Source organism: Stegodyphus dumicola, chromosome 1, assembly GCF_044657685.1.
Source record: "Stegodyphus dumicola isolate Sdum_Otavi_A_Nest chromosome 1, ASM4465768v1".
Lineage (NCBI taxonomy): Eukaryota > Metazoa > Arthropoda > Arachnida > Araneae > Eresidae > Stegodyphus > Stegodyphus dumicola.
The window spans coordinates 137,704,922-137,725,076 of record NC_140768.1 but is presented as its reverse complement, the minus strand read 5'-3'; the positions used below and the strand labels follow the sequence as shown (position 1 = coordinate 137,725,076).

General features: G+C 30.9%; 1 protein-coding gene across 5 annotated transcripts in view; it reads left to right on the top strand.

The window, feature by feature from the left end:
- LOC118196360 (tRNA:m(4)X modification enzyme TRM13 homolog) overlaps positions 1-20,155 on the top strand; it is a 51,595-nt gene that overhangs the window by 16,922 nt on the left and 14,518 nt on the right. For all 5 annotated transcript variants that reach the window (XM_035367801.2, XM_035367798.2, XM_035367797.2 and 2 more), the window contains exons 4-7: positions 1,691-1,747; positions 4,500-4,569; positions 11,182-11,367; positions 12,373-12,461. In XM_035367801.2, the coding sequence (XP_035223692.2) occupies positions 1,691-1,747; positions 4,500-4,569; positions 11,182-11,367; positions 12,373-12,461 (402 nt within the window). The remainder of the gene's footprint in view (positions 1-1,690; positions 1,748-4,499; positions 4,570-11,181; positions 11,368-12,372; positions 12,462-20,155) is intronic.

Below are 20,155 nucleotides of genomic sequence, written 5' to 3'. Positions count from 1 at the left end.
GTTTGCTGTCATAGAAACAAGCCCTAATCTGTTTTTCTTAAGAGTATCTTGAAGAAATGCATTTAAATGTCATCTTTATGTATTTGATGAATGAGGATTTACTTTTTTTTTTTTTAAATTTTATTTTTATTATTATTTTTTCCTGAGCCTGACATTTAGCAAAAAAAAGTCACAACAAATCCATTATAATGAGCTTCAAGAGACCTGAAGTTGCTTGCTATATCCGGTCTGATAAGAATAATGGACTGTCTCACAAAAATATGTAAAAATAAAATGTTAAATAAAAAAACTGATTAACATTGTCACTTGTACTAAAAGATGTGAATAATAAAGTTATTAAAATATTAAGATTTAATTACAATTATGATTACATGTAGTTATTAAATTTTTTGTTTATTCTTCTTCAGACTATGCAAAATGTCCAAAAAATTCATTTGTTTTTATCTGAAGCATTTTGCTAGATCTTCTTTGAATAGTGAACTATTTCAGAAATGCTTCTTCAACATCTCTGTGCTCTACCTTTCTCAACTTTTTCCTCATATTCAGATCTTTTCCATGAGCAGAAATTATAAAGTATTTTATATGATATCAGCTATAGACTTGGATAAATTGTATTTCTGGCAGATATCAGTTTGACTGTATTCCTTTTATATTTTTCCAATAATGTTCACCTTATCTTCATTGCAGAAGCTTTGCATTTATAGTTTGGATGAATTGTTAACATAGAAGCAGAATGCAAAGCATTTGGTCAAGGAATATGTGAGAGTTTTTCTCTTCTGGGAAATAGGAAAAAAGAAGATAATTTCTATACACACATGCCTTGTCTAGTGTCCATTAAAAAAATATTCAGTTCTCCTAAGATATATTTGATTGCAATACACAAATATAATAGTCTCTATAAAGAATATCTTATGTCTTGCAAAAGAATTAAAGAATGTGGAACCCCTATTTGAAAGATAGAACTTTGAGGAAGTTTGTAATAAAACAACTCGTAAGGATTAAAAATTTTCATTCCCTAAAAGAAGAATCAACTGAAAAACTTCAAGGACATAAGATTATTTATTTCCTCTTACCTGAATGGTGAAATTTCAAAATTTCCATCATAGCATCAGCTTTGAATAGAGCTGTATGTGGAAGCTGGAAGTCTTTAAATGGAACCAGAACCCATTCACATTTTTTCATCAATGTCATATAAGCCATATGGGGCCTTAAAGATATGTTTATTATATCCTAGTTCTTCTAGAGTTAGATGATATTTCAGTCAAAAATATGAAAAATAAAAAAAAAAAAATTAAATTGAAGATATCCAAATAGTTTTATCTGATTTTCATACTTTTGGAGGTTTATTATAGCGGGGTTTGATTCTGTTTGAGGGTTAATTAATAATGGGGTTTGATGGTTAATCTGTAAGACAGAAAATTCTATGCTGCAGATTTAACATTTTATCATCTTGCATTTCCTTTAGCATATCTTCTGTACTGTGTTCAACATTTTAAATTTAAAACTTTGCATATTTTAATCTTGAAGTATTTCATGGTTCATATATATATATATATTTCTGATTGATCATTTTCCACTTAAATCAAAATTTTCAGTTAAATTACAATTTTGTGAAATGCTATATACTTTCTGATTAATATTTATCATTAATTATTAATTTTTAAGAATTTTATTGTATCTCTTTTCATAGGCTTATTTTGTACAAAATATCAATGCACCTGATTTCAACATATCTGAAAATAATAAGGTAATCACTTTTTTTTCACTTCACCTGTATACTGAATTAAGAATATGTTATTAAGTTTTCAACATTGTGTTATACCATTTGCTTTGATACTTAATTAGTTTAGAAATCTGAGAATATAAAGTACAAGATGAGTTCAGAAAGAAACCAAACTTTTACTGTAATATATGTATTGCTTATTCTACTGCATTTTAAGCATTTTCCCATCAGAGTAGTCCCATCTACTGGCAATACATTATTCCCATCATTTCTTCCATTTTTGGAAAGCCTTCTAGGATGGCAGGCATTTCTTATGGCATTGCCCTGAATCTCTTCTGTAGTTTGCAAACTACAGAAGTCCATTCAATGTAGTTTTCAGTTTGGGAAACAGAAGAAAATCTGCTGGGCCTAGGTCTGGAAAATGTGGTGGATGGAGTGCAAATGGAGTGTTTTTCTAGATAGCTGGGGACAAAGCTGCTGCATTGTCATGATGTAACATCCAAGTCTGATTTTTCCACAATTCAGGCCTCTTTCTGTGCACAGCATCCTTCAGATAGACTAAAATTCCCTAGTACACTTCTTTGCTTACTATCTGACTAGATGTGGTTCAAAATCTTCGTGGACAGTGCCTTTCTAGTGAAAAAATACAACGAACATCACCTTTATTTCTGACTGACTCGGCATGCTTTTTTTGGGCATGGAGACCCTTTTCTCACTCACTGTGATAACTACACCTTCGTTTCAATATCATAGCCTTAAACCCATGTCCCATCACATTATGTCCTTTAAAACGTTTTCATTGTCGTTTGCAGTGGCAAGCAGTTTCTGGCTGATTTCAAAACAGGTCTGTTTCTGATCATCAGTCAGCAAACACAGCATGAGTTTTACACTGGTGTGGTGCGTTTCAAGTTTTTCTCTCAAAATTTAATGGCACGACATGATTCTACAATGATGTCCATTTCACCAGCAATTTCTTGAACAGTTAAATGATGATTTCCATGAATCACAGCATGAACTCTCTCGACATTGATTCAGGCTTGGGATGACCACCAGCCGAGATTCTTCCATGTTCAAAACATTTAAACCACTTATAGCACTGTGTGCAATTCATACATTCCTACCCATATGCTTGGTTAATTAACTGAAATATCTATGTGAAAGTTTTGCCAAGTTTGTAGCAAAGTTTCACACACATACATTTTTCTTCAAGCTCTTTCATTGCCACTTTGGCACTAATCCAATGAACAGCTTGTGCATGTGCTCACTTCAGTGGCTGTCTTACCAACTTAATGGTCAGAGTGAAATACAGCAAATGGCAGTTTATTGTTTAAATCTGTGCTATGTGTGTTCGGTATCCACTGTGCCAGTTGGTATGCTATGTCAAAAATTTGGTTTCTTTTTTAACACATCTCCTGTTCAGTTTTAGAATATTTAAAAATAATTCCAGTAATTTGTTACATTTATTAATTAGAAGAGTTTGTTAGAATTTCTATGATACCACTGAGATGTTAAAATATTTGTGTAAATTTTTTAAAGCAATCAATTAAGAATACTGTAGAGATTTAAAAATGTTATGCTGAATAGTTCAGAGTTATGCAGTTCTGGATATCTGAAAGAGGAAATCAAAAATTTATAGAATGAGAGAGATGAAGCAGCTAAAGTTGCCTGCTTACTATTGTTATGAAATTAATATTTTCGCCTGTTAAAAATAATTTTTCTAGATCATTCAAATTAGAAACAGATTCTCATGTTCAAGTTATTTCGTTCATTATTCTGTAGTACCTCGGTGTACATCGAGCTTGATGTATATCCTGTGTTTGAATGAGAAATTTTTTGTTTGAGATAGAACTCAAGTTCGATGAGTTATGGCTGCACGATTGCCCAAGAGTCCAACAACAGCAAAATAAATAAATAAATAAATAAATAAAAAATAGTTAGGATCACATCCCCATAGATCTTAAAAAAGAGATTGTTGAAAAATGTGAAAATGACATGCATATCCATGATTTGGCTATTGCATACTGTATGCAAGAAACAACTGTATCTATGACTGTGAGTAACAAAGACGCTATTAAATAAGCTAACATTGCAGAGGGGGCAAAATCGGTTATCAAACAAACATCAGAGACATTAGAGCATGTTGGGAAACTGCTTTTAATATAGATAACTAAAAAGCATATATATAGTATATGCTTTTTAGTTACCCATATGTTTCATTCATGTACATTATATATTTTATCTTGCATTTGTACCTTATTATTAAACAGTGTTATAGTAACAACAGCAAGATCTTTTTAAGAATGAATTAATTACTTTTCCTTTGTCTTATTAGAAACGTTTGTTTGGTATAAGTCCAAGGATCTGAACTGGATTAAGGACATATACCAAGGTACAATAGTAATTATCAAATCATTAACAGTTGATTAATATAAATATGTAATTTAATCACTTTTGAAATTATTTTGCATATTGATTTGTGATATGATTATTTTATTGTTATGATGCTTATTTTATTCAGAATTTTTTTAAATGATATACTAAAATTTTCTAAAATGAAAAACAAAACAAATGTAAACAATGTTTTAACAAACAAATGTAAACACTGTTTTTATAATTATTCTGAAATCTATTGCAGTGACACAATATTTATTAGTTTGGTATAGAAAACTAATTTTATTAAATATATATTCTATTGAAATTAATTATTTCTTGATGTAATAAAAATCAAGTAAGCAGTTTAAGGATTAAGTGATACTTAAAATATATTTAATTTCAGCTGTATTTAATTGATGTGCCTGATGAAGAGCTCTTGTGTTTAGTTGAAAAAGTCAAGACTTTATATAATGGTGAGTCTCATTTAAGGTAATTGTTTCAGTGGCTTTTAATAATATATGTACATTAAAATCTCAGTAAATAAACACAAATTTAAATTTCTCATTGTTCCAGTTCTTTTGTCAACAAGAGTCAGATCAATAATGCACCTCTTCAATGGTGACCAGACTTAAAACTGTTTTATAGTAATGGACACTTTCAGTTTTTATTCTTCCCCTAGCAACTTCTACCTGGGCAGTGGCTGATTCTGAAACTTCCGCTGTAGTGATTCCACTTTTTATTCAAGTTGATCCGTGTCGTTGGAATCGATGTTCCAGTTAACAATTCTTAAACCAGTATCAGAACAAAAGACTAAATTCAACTATGTCATGGCTCACTTACCACCTAATATTACCATTGTTCTTCCTGATATCATCATTCAACCTGATCAAGTCAACCCATATCAGGATCTGAAATAAAAGTTATTGGAAAATGTTCTGAAACAAAACTATTGGGTGAAAGCCTCAGTGATTGGAAGGCCAACAAACTCCTCTGCATTATGAAGTGTTTAGCACAGAATCACAGTATTGATGACTCTCTCTTATTTGAATTATTTAATCATGCAATGCCTGTTCTTCTCCAGACTAGCTTAGCATCCCTCTCTCCAATTACTTTGGATAAACCTATGAAAGTAATTGATCAAATTTTGGCTATAAACAAGTGAAAATTTCAGCTATCATTTCCAACAATGACCCATCTCTGGAAAATGCCAAATGTACACATTTTCATTCAAATTCAAAATGCCAAATGTACACACTTTGATTTCCTCACAGTACAGCCTTATACCTTTTATTGTATAAATACTAAAGGTCTTCCAGTTGCTGTTAAACGTAGATAGCTAGCTCTTGACCACCTCAGAATCTCTAAAACTGAATTTCAGCATATGATTCAACTAGGTCATATGAGACCTTCAAAAAGCCTTTGCACATGGTGCCCAAGAAAGAGTCTGTTGAATGGAGAGCTGTTAGTAACTATTGCTCTCTTAATGCACAGAGTGTCAAAAAAAGTATCCTATTCTGTGCATAGCTGATTTTACCTCAGAACTGCATGGTAAACAAATGTTTAGTCACATTGATCTCGTCAAAGCATATCGCCAAATTCCCAAATGTCCAGATGATGTATATAAAACAGGTAATGTATTCCCCTTCGGTCTGCTTGAAAGTTTGAGAAGACAGTTTGGTTTGTGTAATGCTTCCTCAGCTTTTCAACTGTTTATTGACGAGGTCACTAGGGTCTTGCCATTTGTGTACGCATTTGTTACTTGTGGCTTTTAATAATGAATATGAGTATTTAGAACATTTAATCCTGCTATTTTCTAAACTTTAGGAATTTTCACTATCGGAAGCGGTACATCAAAACATGCTTTCGCTTTGTAGATCCTTTGGCAGAATCGGAAACTCTTTTTGACATAATCGAAAGTTCAAGCTTATGTTTTATAAAATTGCTCTAACAGTCTGCAAAAAATAATAAGCCGGATCCAATTAGAAGATTAAGGAACACAATCTGCAACATTAACTGAAGTAGATAATTAGATCATTTTAGCCTTGCTTATACCGTCTGTTATACATTAAACACGCATGCGTAAACGTATTATGCACATGCGTAAACGCATATGTTCTGAAAGTTTGTAGCTTTGAGGTACGGATTATGGACGTCCGGATTAAAGACTTTGTATAGTATGTAGTATTTCATTCATGCAGGCAAGAGATGCACCGCATCAGCCAATCATGAAGGTGTGTGCATCATGTGTATATTTTTATGTCACAAACCTCTCTCTCCCATCAGAGCCTTTCTTGTGGTTCTGCTGGAGGAAAAGGCTGCTTTGGTGCTCCCAGTACAAATTACGTTTCTGTGTGTGGAATAAATTATATTTTTATACTTAATGTATCTTCATTAAAATAGGATATGAATAACAACATACCCCTTCAAGCTCAAACAGAAGCTGAGAATGGACAGAAACTCTTTTGAAGGCCTTGGAGATCAACAGTTGTTGCAAAGTAGACAACATTTGGCAATTTCTTGCTGACTTTGCAGTTTTTTTAAAATTTTTGAAAATATAGAGGATGGTAATAAAAAAAAAACCTTTCCCTGATAAATGAACCTCTAGTGGCCTATCCGCTCAACTAATCAAAATGAAATATCAGATTTTGTTATTTGAAGATGTCCTTGAAATTGTGGTGATTAAAAACGATAGAAAGCTCTCACAGTTATGGTTACAGGAAAAAAAAAATTTGAAATTTTTGAATGCTAACACCCAATGCCCATATGATGAAAATTGCTGGTGCAAAACATTTTCAAAGAAGAGCATTGTAAAAGAGCATTTGGCAAAACAAGACATTAGAGGCAAAAGGACTTTTATTGGAATTGCAAGTTTTCAGCGTGTACAACGTTACAAGATAGAGTCATCTCCCAAAACTTTGCAGTTTTGTGTCCATCACAATCCCCCAAACTCACTTCGACTGTTTTCTGGCTCTTGGAGTTATATAAAATCTAATGTGTACACCATAAATCTACAAGATTTGTCAGAATTGAAAAATGCCATAAAACATGAAGTTATACAGATTGCTCTTGTAATAAACGTTCATAATTTTTGTCAGCAATTTTACATATGGTATGTGTTATCATCTACAAAGATGAGCAAGCTGAAAACTTGTAATTGCAAGAGTTTTTTCCCTTTCCTCTGTTCTGTTATGATTGGTCCTTTACAATGCTCTTCTTTGCAAAAGTTTTACAACTGCAATTTTTGTCATACCTGTATCGTTCCAATGCCGTTTATGGTTTCCAGTGCACTGATCAATTTGCACTGGAGAAAAATGGTTATTGCCATTCAAAAATTTCAATTTTTTTTTACTGTAACTCTGAGAGCTCTGTTTTGTTTTAAATCATCAAAATCTCGAGCGCATACTTTCAAATAACAATATCTGAAATTTCATTTCTGTTGGTTGAGCAGATAGGCCACTATGGATTCATATATCAGGAAAGATTTTTATGGCCATCTTGTGTTTTCAAAGTCTTAAGAGTGTTTCCGAAGTTTCCAGAAGTGCTGGTTATCACTATATAACCAGCCATATTTAATCCATAGAAGTTGGTTTAAGTTAGCCAAGCTGTTTATGTTACTGTGATTCTGTAACTTGCAACAATAGATAAAAGTCTCAATAACTCAACAGGCTAACAAGAGGGGTCTTCAATTTATCATACATGACCTTAGCTCAAACCTTTTTTTTTTTTTTTTTTATCTTATTTTAGGTGTCTTTGCTATTCTAAAAATTTAAAAGGTCCTCTAATCTCCTTCAGATACTGTCAGTTGAAGGAGGGGAGAGGTCATTAATGGTATCTTAAGGACATCACCCTGAAGATTTTGCAGAAATTGGATCCATAGCAATTTCTAGTTTGGAAACAGGCACTTTCTTTAAATATTTTGCATTTTATTTATTACTAGTTCAGTGTAAATGTTATTATAATGGCTTCTAGATCTAGAAAATTAAACATCTTACCATTTAAGTTTCCATTTATTTTCTGAAGTTATAATGATAATCACAAAAAGAGACTGTGAAACTACATTCTCAGGGCAAGTGTCACCACTTTTATGAAGCCAGACTACTGCTATGGTCACTTTGCTGCAAATAAAGTAATCTCTGTTAAGATTACAACCAATGTTACACTTTGGTCTGCACTTAGCTTCTGCTTCTAGAGAACACTTAAACACCAATCTTTTCATATGTCTGTAATGAGTTTTCTGTTACTGCAGCCAAATAAAATAAAAGGCCTTCATCTAAATATTTGATGTTTAAAAAGTTTATTAAATTTATGTGTAAAAGTTCTGAATAATTCAATAAAAATATTTAAACTGCTTGATATAAAAATATAAACTATTCCTACAGTTATTTCATCAATTATGCTATTATGTATTTCAGAGAGGTAAGTAATGATGCAAACTCAAGATCCATTAAAGAATAATTTTCTTTATGCTTTTTGTAATCAAATAAACAACAATTGCATAAATCTTTTATTTATGGTAATATAAAATAATGAAAGATTATTTTAAATTTTATACTAGATAAGTGAAATATATAATATAATAATATAGCAAAAACAAATTTTTTTGTAATAGCTAGATAGGTAAGTTTTCTTTTATATTGGTCCTATAGCCTTGGCATGAATTAATGATGATTGTGATGTGATTTGACAGTCTTGGTGAGAATTGGGGGATCGTTTTTTTTTTTTTTTTTTTTTTTTTTTCCCACCTTATTCAACCATTCATATGCACATTGGTTTACACTTCATCTTAATTTTTCTTCATAAAAATGTTTACTTTTTTCAGTTTGCCATTGAAAGAAAAAGGTGCAATAGTTTTTTTCCGAGAGAAATGAGAAATGAATTTTGCCCTGCAAAAGAATTTGTGAAAATGGTCATGAGGTGCATTTGTATCAATAAATGGTCATAAAGTGCATTTGTACCAATAAATGGTCATAAAGTGCATTTCTGACATTGCATCTCCATTTCATAGAGATGCAATGTCAGAACTTATAAAAAGAAAAAGAGTCTTACGTGAGCCTTTAGTTTAGTGGATCAAAGATATAATTTTTCTCTGTCAAATTCCATGCTTAATTTCAAATAATTAAGCATGGAACATATGACAGTTGTTGACTGGGTTACATGAAGGAAGTGTGCTCTGATTTCATGACAAAACATTCAATTAGAAAAATAGGACCTGATAAACTCATCAAAATTGACTAATCCCTCATAAAATGGAAGAGCCATGCTATTAGAGTTTTTCTGCAACAGTGGAATTTTAGTTGACATTTGTCTTGAAAACAATGAGTGCTTCTTAGTTTGAGTACACAATAGAAGTATGAGAATCCTGATGGGAGAAATCCACAAACATGCCGGGAAGGGTTTGGCAATATGCAGAAACTGCTGGAAAAGCTATTGAACCAAGGAACTGGAGGAATCGAGTTTCAGCCATTTTATGATTAATTACTGATATAAGCTTGTTAATCCAACTACTGGAGTTCATACCAAAACTGTGGAGCGAATATGGGAGTCTGCCAAATGGCAGAATAAAAAGCATAGAGATGCAATCACTTTGAATCGTACCTAGCTGAATTCATGTTTTGCCATCACTTTGGTTGTGATAATGTGTTCAGTGCATTATTAGAAGCAATTTCTAAACTTTGGTCACCAGAAAATGTTTACGCAAAATGAATGTTTGGATATGTTTATGCTTATTTTTTCAATATAATTTTTTTCAATTATTATATAATGCTTATTTTGTTTAATGAAATGCTTTTTAATCCGATTTACATGTAATTAATAAGTATTCTATGTGCCATTCCATTACATATTTACTGTTATCTTAATATGTCATCCTGCTTATTAAATTATTGTACCATATATATACTTATTATTTTATTTTTATATTCCTACATTACTGTAGAAATTGGCAAGGGGTGAGTAAGTGGTGTGCAGTGGTAAATAATGTGTGAAAGCCAAAAGTGTAAAAAACTCAGTTTGACCTCAAACTTCTCAAAACTAACACAAAGGTTCACAACATCTTGTAAATTATTCCATTCGTCATGTCAAATGATATCGTCATCACTATGTAACTCATCAGCTTCTTTATGTCTCCAGGTTGTGCTAAAACAATTCTGTATGTGTTGTGAGGATATGGATTTTCAGCTTTTATTGCATCAAGCAAACTTCATATTGGCATTTTCATTTCATTTTCAGCTACGTGAATTGAGTTCTCACAAGTCGCTTTCTATATTTAACTGCAGTAATGCCTTGATCTAAAGGCTGAGAAGACTTGTTGCAATTGGGAGGGGGTGAACCTTTGCATTGGTTAAGCTCAGGTCATGTATGTTATGGGCTGTACGTACGGTGTCATAAGAGGTTTTCGATTAAATAAGATGGAACATTTCTGAACACAGCCCTAGCAAAGAAACAACAGGGAAAATTTTAACATGAACTTTAAAAGTTTTTATGAAGACATCTAGCTCACAGCCAAGCAGTATTTCAAGGCCATATTTAAAAAGAGAGAAAGCTAACTACTTAGCCAGCTTTTTGAAACCAAAAGCAAATGTGCAAGAGAGACAGAGACACTTTCTTTTCTACTTTTAATGAAAGATTCAAAATATAGCATGCTAAACTGAAGAAGTGTGAAATTTTGTTTGCATGTAGTTTATGTGAGTATTTTTTTAATTAATAAATTAGGAAAGTCTAGAATTTTTAACATTTGTGAATTTTAATATTTTTTAAATTTTTAATATTTTTGAAAATTGTTTATGGAGTTTCATGATTTTGGACCATGTTTAAGATGGAATAAAAATCTTATGAGGTATACCGTTCTGCGCAGTGAACGATTCACAAAATGCTGTCCTGAAATGGATGTATTAATTAAATTTGTTTCTTTAGCATATCTTTTCAAGTGTTTTTATATTAGTGTATTTTCTAGCAGTTATTACATTCTCGTTCTGAGAGTATATAATGCAGTGTACATTTTTTTAAATAAAAGAAACTGAAAAGTTTTTTTTTTTTTTTTTAGTTTGTAATTTAAGTACATATTGTTTTTCCCCCCCCTCTTCTAGAGACTGATTTGCATATTCATGACAGTTTTACATTGCACCCCATTTTGCAGGCTGAAATGCAAAATGTGGATGATGGTTTGTGTTCTTTTAAACATATGAAACAGCAAGCCTCTTTATTAGCAGTTTTGGAAAATTTTAATTTATTAGCTGATGGAACATGCTTCCTTGAATTTGGAGCTGGAAAAGGTATGTTTCATAATGCTACGTGTATTTAAAATGTAGATCGTTTACTTGCTTCATGATGTGTTAAAAATATAAGCAATTTGTAATTCTTTTTAATGTTATATATGTATCTGCAATTGTCAACAGAATGATTTTTGTTTTCCTTTTTTAATAACTGATGTAGGAACAGTTGCCTGCTCTTTCAGAAAAATTAAAATTTTAATTCAGTGGTAGTTGTCTATTATTTGTTTAAATTATGCTTTTTTTTTTTTTTTTGTTATTCTGTATTTGCAGTTTATAGAATTTTAGTTTAGATTTTTTTTCATTAATCTTGGCTATATTTACATAGCTTGTTCAAAATATTTATGTCCAGTATGCAAGAAAATAAATGTGTTAATTATCATATGAGGAGAGGAATTCCCATATTAGCTTTGCTTTCCATTTTATGAATCCCCCCCCCGTAAAATATGATCTGGCATATATTTTTCATTTTACAAATAATCTGTATGGAAAGAATCATCTCTGAAAATACTGTAATACTGTAAAGATTGTAGCTAAATAAAGAGTGTAATTTCAATAGATGTTAAAAATACTCCAAGGGTATTTGTTAGCATGGATAAATCAGACAAGTGTATTGATTGTTAAATCATAGATTATTTTTATATATTTGTATTTATAATTGTAGGCTTGATTATCAGTAGCTAAATTATTTAGCTATTGATATTAAAAGATGGTGACTCGTAGTACAAAATTCATAGCATCTCTTTTCAAAAAGTGAAAAATACTGCTAATTTTAAACATTTAAATTATCATTCATTTGAAAAGGGTTTGCTTTCATATATGACAGAAAATCATGAAATCATGTTATGTTAAAGATACTATTGTATTCTAAATTGCTGAAGATTTTTTGAAAATTTCATAAAAGTTGTTTATTTGCTTTTTATAAAAAATTTAAATATAAATATAAAATATTTTTGCATTCTTGTTCATTTGACTTCCTAATATTTCAAATATTGCATTTTCTTTTAGGTCAGTTAATGTATTGGATTATAAAATGTGTTCCAGACAGCGAAAAGCCTGCTTTTATTCTTGTTGATAAATCAGCTCAAAGACATAAAGTGAGTATATTTATTTAAAACAGTTTTTATAATAAAGGTTCCTTACATGATGTATCTGGATTTTGTATTGTTGATTATCTACTTTTCTTACATATTGACATTAGAAGATTAGAAATATTTGTAGTGAAGTCTTTTGAAAACATTCAGAATATCACGCTACATTTATCTTATACTACCAAGTACTTATTATGCGCTACTTTGATCAATATTGCAGCTATACTAACACTACACTGGTGATTAAAAACCCATAGGTCATATTCAATAAACTGGTGACTGAAAACCCATGGGTCAATGATCTCAATGGTCACCTTGTCCTTCAGTTATAATGTCCTGTGGTTTAATTTATGTGAATATTTTTTCTAAATTTTCTGCATTCCCTACACAAGTGATTTAATGAATTGACTGTAAGGTTAGATGAAAAGTACAATGTAAGTTATAGATAAGTAAGATGTATAGGTCAACAATTGATCAACAGCATTGATTGGCATTGTTAGCTTTTGATTAATTTTTAATTTTAATTTTTTTTTTATCAAGCAATAATTTTTCCTAATATTGCGAGTATTAATTGACTAATATCAGTAGTATCATATGAAGAATAGTTCTTTTGATTAATCTGAATTTGTTTAACATGCATACCCCAGTAACCAATGCAGTTCATTTGTTAAGAGGTATTGAAATATATTATGAATAATAATTTTATTACATGGTATAAATTTAAAAATTTGACTGCATGGGCATTTAATTAGAGTGTTTCTGTTGTGATAATTTAATTGTTAGGTTGCGAAGCATGCTGCATGTATGAAAGTAGAAGCATGTTGCTCATAAATGAATTAACACTTAATATAAAGATGCAAGCACACGCAAAATAATTTGGGGACATATATATATAAAAGAAGGGAATGTGTAATACTTACTGAAATGGTGTTTAAGATTAAATTATGTGAAAGAAGAATAGGGATGTCTAAATGAAAGCAAAAGTGACATATTTTATATAAATTAGTTATTTTTTATTGTTAAAGCATCTTGAAAAATACTAAGTTATAAAACAGATATTACTTTCTGTAATTTTTGTTGCCCTTACATGATAGAATATAAGTAGGTTCTGCTCTGTGTGCTGCATTCTTTAAACAAAATGATGCACACATAAGCAAAAGTCATGTTCTTTAAGCAAAATGATAACTATACATTACAGTTTTACAAAATTTTTGCAATAAAATTATATAAACAAAAGCCAGCTAATTTTGTAGAAGTCCATGAAGTTTAAAAAAAAAAAAAAAAAAAAAAAAAAAAAAAACATTCCTTAAATGGCCTGGGCCTTTTTTTACTGTAGTGTACAATAAAAGCCTGAGTATCTGACATTCAACTAACTGGGAAGCTCAAGTAACTGGAATATTTTATAATTTTAAAAATGCCTCCGTCCTGAATGTGTGGAAATGTAAGCAAATAAGAGACTTGTAAAGCATCATAAAGCATATGTAGAATATTGTCAGCAAATGCTCCAGTAAGAGATGTGTGTGATTTCACAACCTAATTGTAATACCTTTGCATTGATTTTATTGGTTATTCTAATATAATTGTGAACATCAGAAACTTTTCCAAGAAAACATGATTCACCTTATCAGTTTGCATCATTGAAATAGAGACATGTAAGATTTCTATAAGAGAGAGCTTAAGATATTAGCTACATAGTTAATATTGAGAAAGGGTAAAATATATTTACGGGTGCTCCTTAGCGATAATTGGTGATTTCTGGCGGTACATGGACACTGAGTTTGTGCAATTCTTTGACTTGTTACTTTGGCTTTGTGTAGCCGCGATATTTGGGCCAAAATTTGCCGCTATACAAATCCAAAATAACAAGTCAAAGAATTGCGGGAACTCGGTATCCATATACACATCGACCTATTTTCTCTTAAAAAAACATCAAAGAATTGCACAAACTAAGCATTGCACATTCCCTTGACTTTGTCCATGTACACGTTGATCTATATTCACTTAAAAAAAATCAAAGGAGCAGCCAACAAAAAATATATAATCTCAGTAAACTACATTTTCAATCGAACAATAAAATAACATAAAAAGGGAAATTCATCTTTGCACTACACTAAGAAAATATCTACTTACCTTATTTACGAATTTACATGTCTTCAGTCAAACAAAATTCCTTAACAGAATTTAAAAACTTCCTAAAATTATCTGAACTAGAATCCATATACTGGCATCGCCACATAAATTCACAAAAATATCCTCTGTAGTGCGAGTATCGTCTGACATTTGACCGTACACATTTCCTTCCTACAAACAGGAAGCTTAGTAAGGGCTACTAAGTAAACCTTCATTTACACACCAGTTAATTAATGCTTTTTTTCCCTTTCATTCCAAATCGTACAGGAACTTCAAATTAATCTTACAACATTCAGCCATTTTACCATGTAAACCACAAAATAACAACGTACTTCTTATCCAAAATTTGACACACACTTTCCAAATCTTTTCTCATCATTCAAATTGACTGCATCACGTAACCAATCATGTCATAATAGGGTTTCCGTAATGTTCAACTATTCAGGTTACCATAAATAAAACAAAAACTTGGTGATAAATTAGACAACTTAGGTAAGGATAATTCAAGAGACACTCTTAAATCTACTCTAACTCTCATTAAATTAATAACCAGTGTACTTCCTGAGCAACATCTAACACACAAATAAGCCCTTAATTTTTTCCCATCATTCAAATTCACCATCATAATAGGGTTTCTATACTATTAAACTACTCAGGTTACCACAAATGAAACAACAACTTGGCGATAAATGAAACAAGAACTTAGCGATAATCCAAGAGGCACCCTTAAATCTACTCTAACCTGAGAAAACTAAACTATTATATAATGTTAGTTTAGAACAAAAAGTGATGTTAAACTTTTTTTTAAAAGAATGTAGTTTGAATTTTTGAAACAACTAAATTTGCACTTTTGAAGAGGCTAGGACATCAAGCTGTAGGCCAGCGATTCTCAACCTGTGGGGCATGCCCCGTTAGCACATTAAAGGAGAGGCGCGAGCATATCCAATAGAGAATATTATTTTTTAAAAAATATGAACTGACTGAAAGGAAAGCACACACATACAAAACAAAATATATTTTGTCATAATATTTAATAATTAACTTATTAAATTTTAAAAAAATACTAAATCAAAACTTATTAAATTAAAAACAATTTTAATAATTCTTAGTGACATCCTTGGGCCTGTCATGCAGAGCAGAGTTTTTGAAGGAAGGTTGAATATTAGAAATAGACACTCTTAGTTCTTTTTCCATATTTAGCTGAGATCTATATTTTGTCTTCAATGAAGCCACTGCAGAAAATCCAGTTTCACAAAGGTAGGATGCTGAAAATGGTAATAAAATGCGAAATGGCCTTGTTTTTAATGCAAAGAACTCATCATTCACTCCTGCCAAAAATTCAAAGGGTGATTTATTACTAAATTGTCTTTTGGTTTCTCCACTTGTCGTTAAGTCTATGAAGGTTTCATCCTTGGCAATTGAAAGCCCTTCAGGAATATTTTGAAATTGATCTCTAACCTACTCGTAACTTTCTATTAGTTTGTCGTCAGCAAGAAAATAAGAAAATAATTTTTAAAATTCTTTGTGAGCATGGCTAAATGGTTTTCAATGGTTGCAAAAACCACTTTTGCATGTTGTTCTTCAGTCTTGTAAGTTTTAATACAATCATCCACATTTGTAAACATTGTTAGGTTTTTTTTTTTTTTTTTCTTTACATTTCTGCTCCACAATTCCAATCGTCTAATGCATGCGCAGATGTCAAATACATTATAATTGTATACAATTTGTTATATATTACATCCGCTTAAAAATTTATCCATGATTCTGCATAAATCTGCCGCCATGAATATTTAATATGGTGAACTGCAATTAACACGAAAACATATAACATAAACATTCATGGTAGAATAGATCGCGATAGAAGGATAGACTCAAATGAGACTGGCAGGAATTAAAACTGGCGCTATCAAATTTCCTCCTTCTCCGTATAGAGAAACATTATCTGACATCTGCGCATGCTCGAGATGGCATCTTGGCTCCGAAAATGGTAATCCTTGTGACATGCAGCGCCATTTAGCCACGCAGTGATATGTAGACATACAGACATTCACGCAGATACTCCAGAATGCTCTAGACAAATTGCAACTTCTCGCGAAACCGCAAGTATATCTGACATGGTGGATAGAACAGCAATAAAAGTGCAACAGATTCTTGTTTTGTCAATGCTGAGGATAGGTGTTGCCAAATGTGAATAAATTTCCATATTCTTGGTAATTTTTAAGTTTTAAAATTAAGGTCGTAGTGTAGGTTTAGCACCAAAAATACTCAAAATACATTATAATTGTATACAATTTATTATATGTGATGTGGCGATGAAAATTATGACTGAAAATTGGGCCTCAAATACTGAAAGGTTGAGAAACACTGCTGTAGGGCGTACCTACTTTTTTTCCCTCAAACTTAGCTTCTAACTGACATGCACTATCTTGTAAGCAGTATTTGTAACAGACTTCAACTTGAAGTTACGATAATTTCTTTAATCAGACTGATAAATTTGTAACAAACTGTAAGAATGAAGTTTCTAAATTTCAGATTACTTGTATTTTGTTCTGTTGTTAGTACATGTTCTATTTATTTAAAAAAAATATTATTACTCTTCTTTAATATATTACAACTTCAGCTTACTATAAAGGATTTGAATATAAAAGCAAATTGAAAATTTTTATATAAAATCTGCCTAAAATTAATTGAAAATTCTTTGATGTTCCATCGTACTTTGAAATTGCACAACATTTCCTGTTTATAATATGGTCTCTCCCTCTCTCTCTATAAATGTATATATATATATATATAGCATTATAAATTTTATAGTAGGCTTTTGGTATTCATGTTGATAGGAAATGAGAGGAATTTTCAGCCCAAAGGGGCAAGTATGGTCTCTTCCCCCCCCTCTCTCTCTCTATATATATATTGCATTATAAATTTTATAGTAGGCTTTTGGTATTTATGTTGATAGGAAATGAGGTGAATTTTTAGCCCAAAGGGGGAATTTGCCTAGAAGGGTAAAGATATGCTCTTTTTTTAATTATTTTGTGATATTGAATTTTATGGTGTGAAGAATATGATATTTAACAAATAAAAGTAACACACTAAACATTAAAAAAGCCCATTGGGCATAATATAAAATCAGAAAGGTTTCAGATTTTTTTTTTTTTATAATTTTATTCAAGCAATTTCTTTTTCTATTCATTTGACTTTTCTGTCATAAGTTGCACATTTTACATGTTCAACTGTCTGGAAATATTTACTTATATGACATTCAGAGAATTAGCCAAGCTTTGTGGGTAGTCTAACTTTTGCTGGGAAGTACCGGCTAGAATCTGTACTTGGACAGTCTCAACCATGCGTGCAGAGAAACAATCTTCACAGGACTGGAACCTGAGTTCGCTAAGGTTGGTCCAGGCTTGGTAGGGATCGTACTGGTACTATCGTGTCTGCCCGTTGGTCATGGTGTCGTTACATTTTAGATAAATAGTTCGGGGCGGCACTTAATTCTCATTGGCAATAGCCTTAGGACAGAAGCTGTCCCATCACAAGTGATGCATATATATTAGTAGAAACACAATAAAAAAATATTATTTGGTTTAATTGTTTACAATATGTAACTGCAGTGCCGTAGAGTTTCTATGGGTCTTAGTAGTGATTGTGGTGCTAGCCCTTATGTGCTGCATATAAAATAATAATAATAATAATAATAATAATAATAATAAAGTAAATAAATAAACTTGCTGAGTAATTACTTTATTAGAACATAATGCATATTTGCTTAAAATTAAAGAAGTATTTATTTTAACATATAACAGGTGGAAAATTAAAAATCGGCAGCCCCATAATTAGATCTTTTTTATTCTGAGAGCTAATTAAAAACATGTTTTACATTTAAATGGCAAACAATGAAATGTTTAGAAGGAAAGCTTTAGAAAGTATTTGTTTTTATAGTGAATATCCAGTTATGGCTGTTTGCTTCAAAATTCCCTTTCATACACTTTAACAAGAGCAAAATATGCTTCTTAATAATTATTCCAGGTAAGCTGTATGAGATGTATGACTTGCAGATATATTTATGATTTCAGGAAAATTGTATCATCTGGCTACTGCATCCTCAATATTCACAATACAGCTAAGTTCATCAAATGTTCTTCAGTCATGGTTGAACTCAAAGCTTTCATAATATACTATTAAGTGATCACTCAACTTGAACCACTGCTTCAGGCAAAATGAAAAATATATGCAGTACAATAATTAAATTTAGAAACAGTATTTAAGTTTCATATTCCTTATTTGGTTTGATAAATGCATTGAAAATTATTTTTGTCTATGTTATCCTAGTATAAAGCTTTTAAATATAAAATTTTGTTGTACATATTCTTGGTTAATATTTTCTTGTGAATCCACTAGTAGTTTATCTGCCTGAGTTTTAATCATTTGGTCAGATTTGTTCATAAATTTCCATAAATTATTAAATTTTGAGTAAGTATCTTTTGTAGAATCAAATTGTGTTGTTATGTCATATATTGCAATATCTATGATATTAAGTACTTTGCAACAGAATACTTTTTATGGGTATAAATTTTGAAAAGCACCACAGCTACTTAATATGCCTGAAAGCTTTCTTATTTTTAATGTGTTTTTCCTGTACGTGATGCAAATTCTAGAATTATATCATAATGTTTTTGTGATTAGATTACATTCATCAATGATCAAAACCCCAGAATTTCTAATTTTTCATAAATATCTTGTAAGAGAGATCAATATCAGTGTCACTAATAACTCAGTATTGTTCTAATAATGTCTTTCTGTAATTAAAAGAAGTTTGCACTTTAAGTAAATAGATGACATCACAATTCATTTGAATAGATCTGTATAAGGTTAACTCTGATTATATTTCTGGGGGAAAATTCAACATATAGCTTGATCTATTGCTGTCTTTATAACAGGAATCTTTAGTGTAAATGATTTGACACTCTCATGCAGACTAACAAGAAGTACTCATGGAATGAAAATAATTTTCTGTACTTTTTTTTAAATATCCATTGCTATGAGCTGCTGCTAAATATGTTAAAAATTTTTTATAAAATTTAAAAATTCACTTTGTATTTACCGAGTTTCAGAACTAAAATCATACAAAATGAAAAGATGAATGAAGAAAAAAAAAAATGTTCTTATTTCATAGCCATCAAGACACAGAACTCTTGTAAGTCTATATAAGTCATGTTCAGATAGTTCTTTGATTACTTGAAAATCTGTTTCATGGTTTTCTGAATCTCTTCAGTGCTTTTAAAATAATATCTTAAGGGAAAATTTCACTGAAAAAAAGTAGCCTGCAGATACTAAATCTGCTGAACGAAGGAAGAGAAATTAGTCTGTAAGTGCCAAATCTAGTGAAAAAAGGAGATAATTTAAAATTGTAACACTTGTCTTTTCTAAAAACTACTTCAGGAGAGTGGAATTATGGGATGGTACATTATCAAGGTGCAAAAATTTGTTGGATTCAGCTCCAAAGAGGAGATTGATGAGGAGATTGATTCCAAGAAATGAATGGCTTAAGGCATTTCCTCTTCAGAAAATTT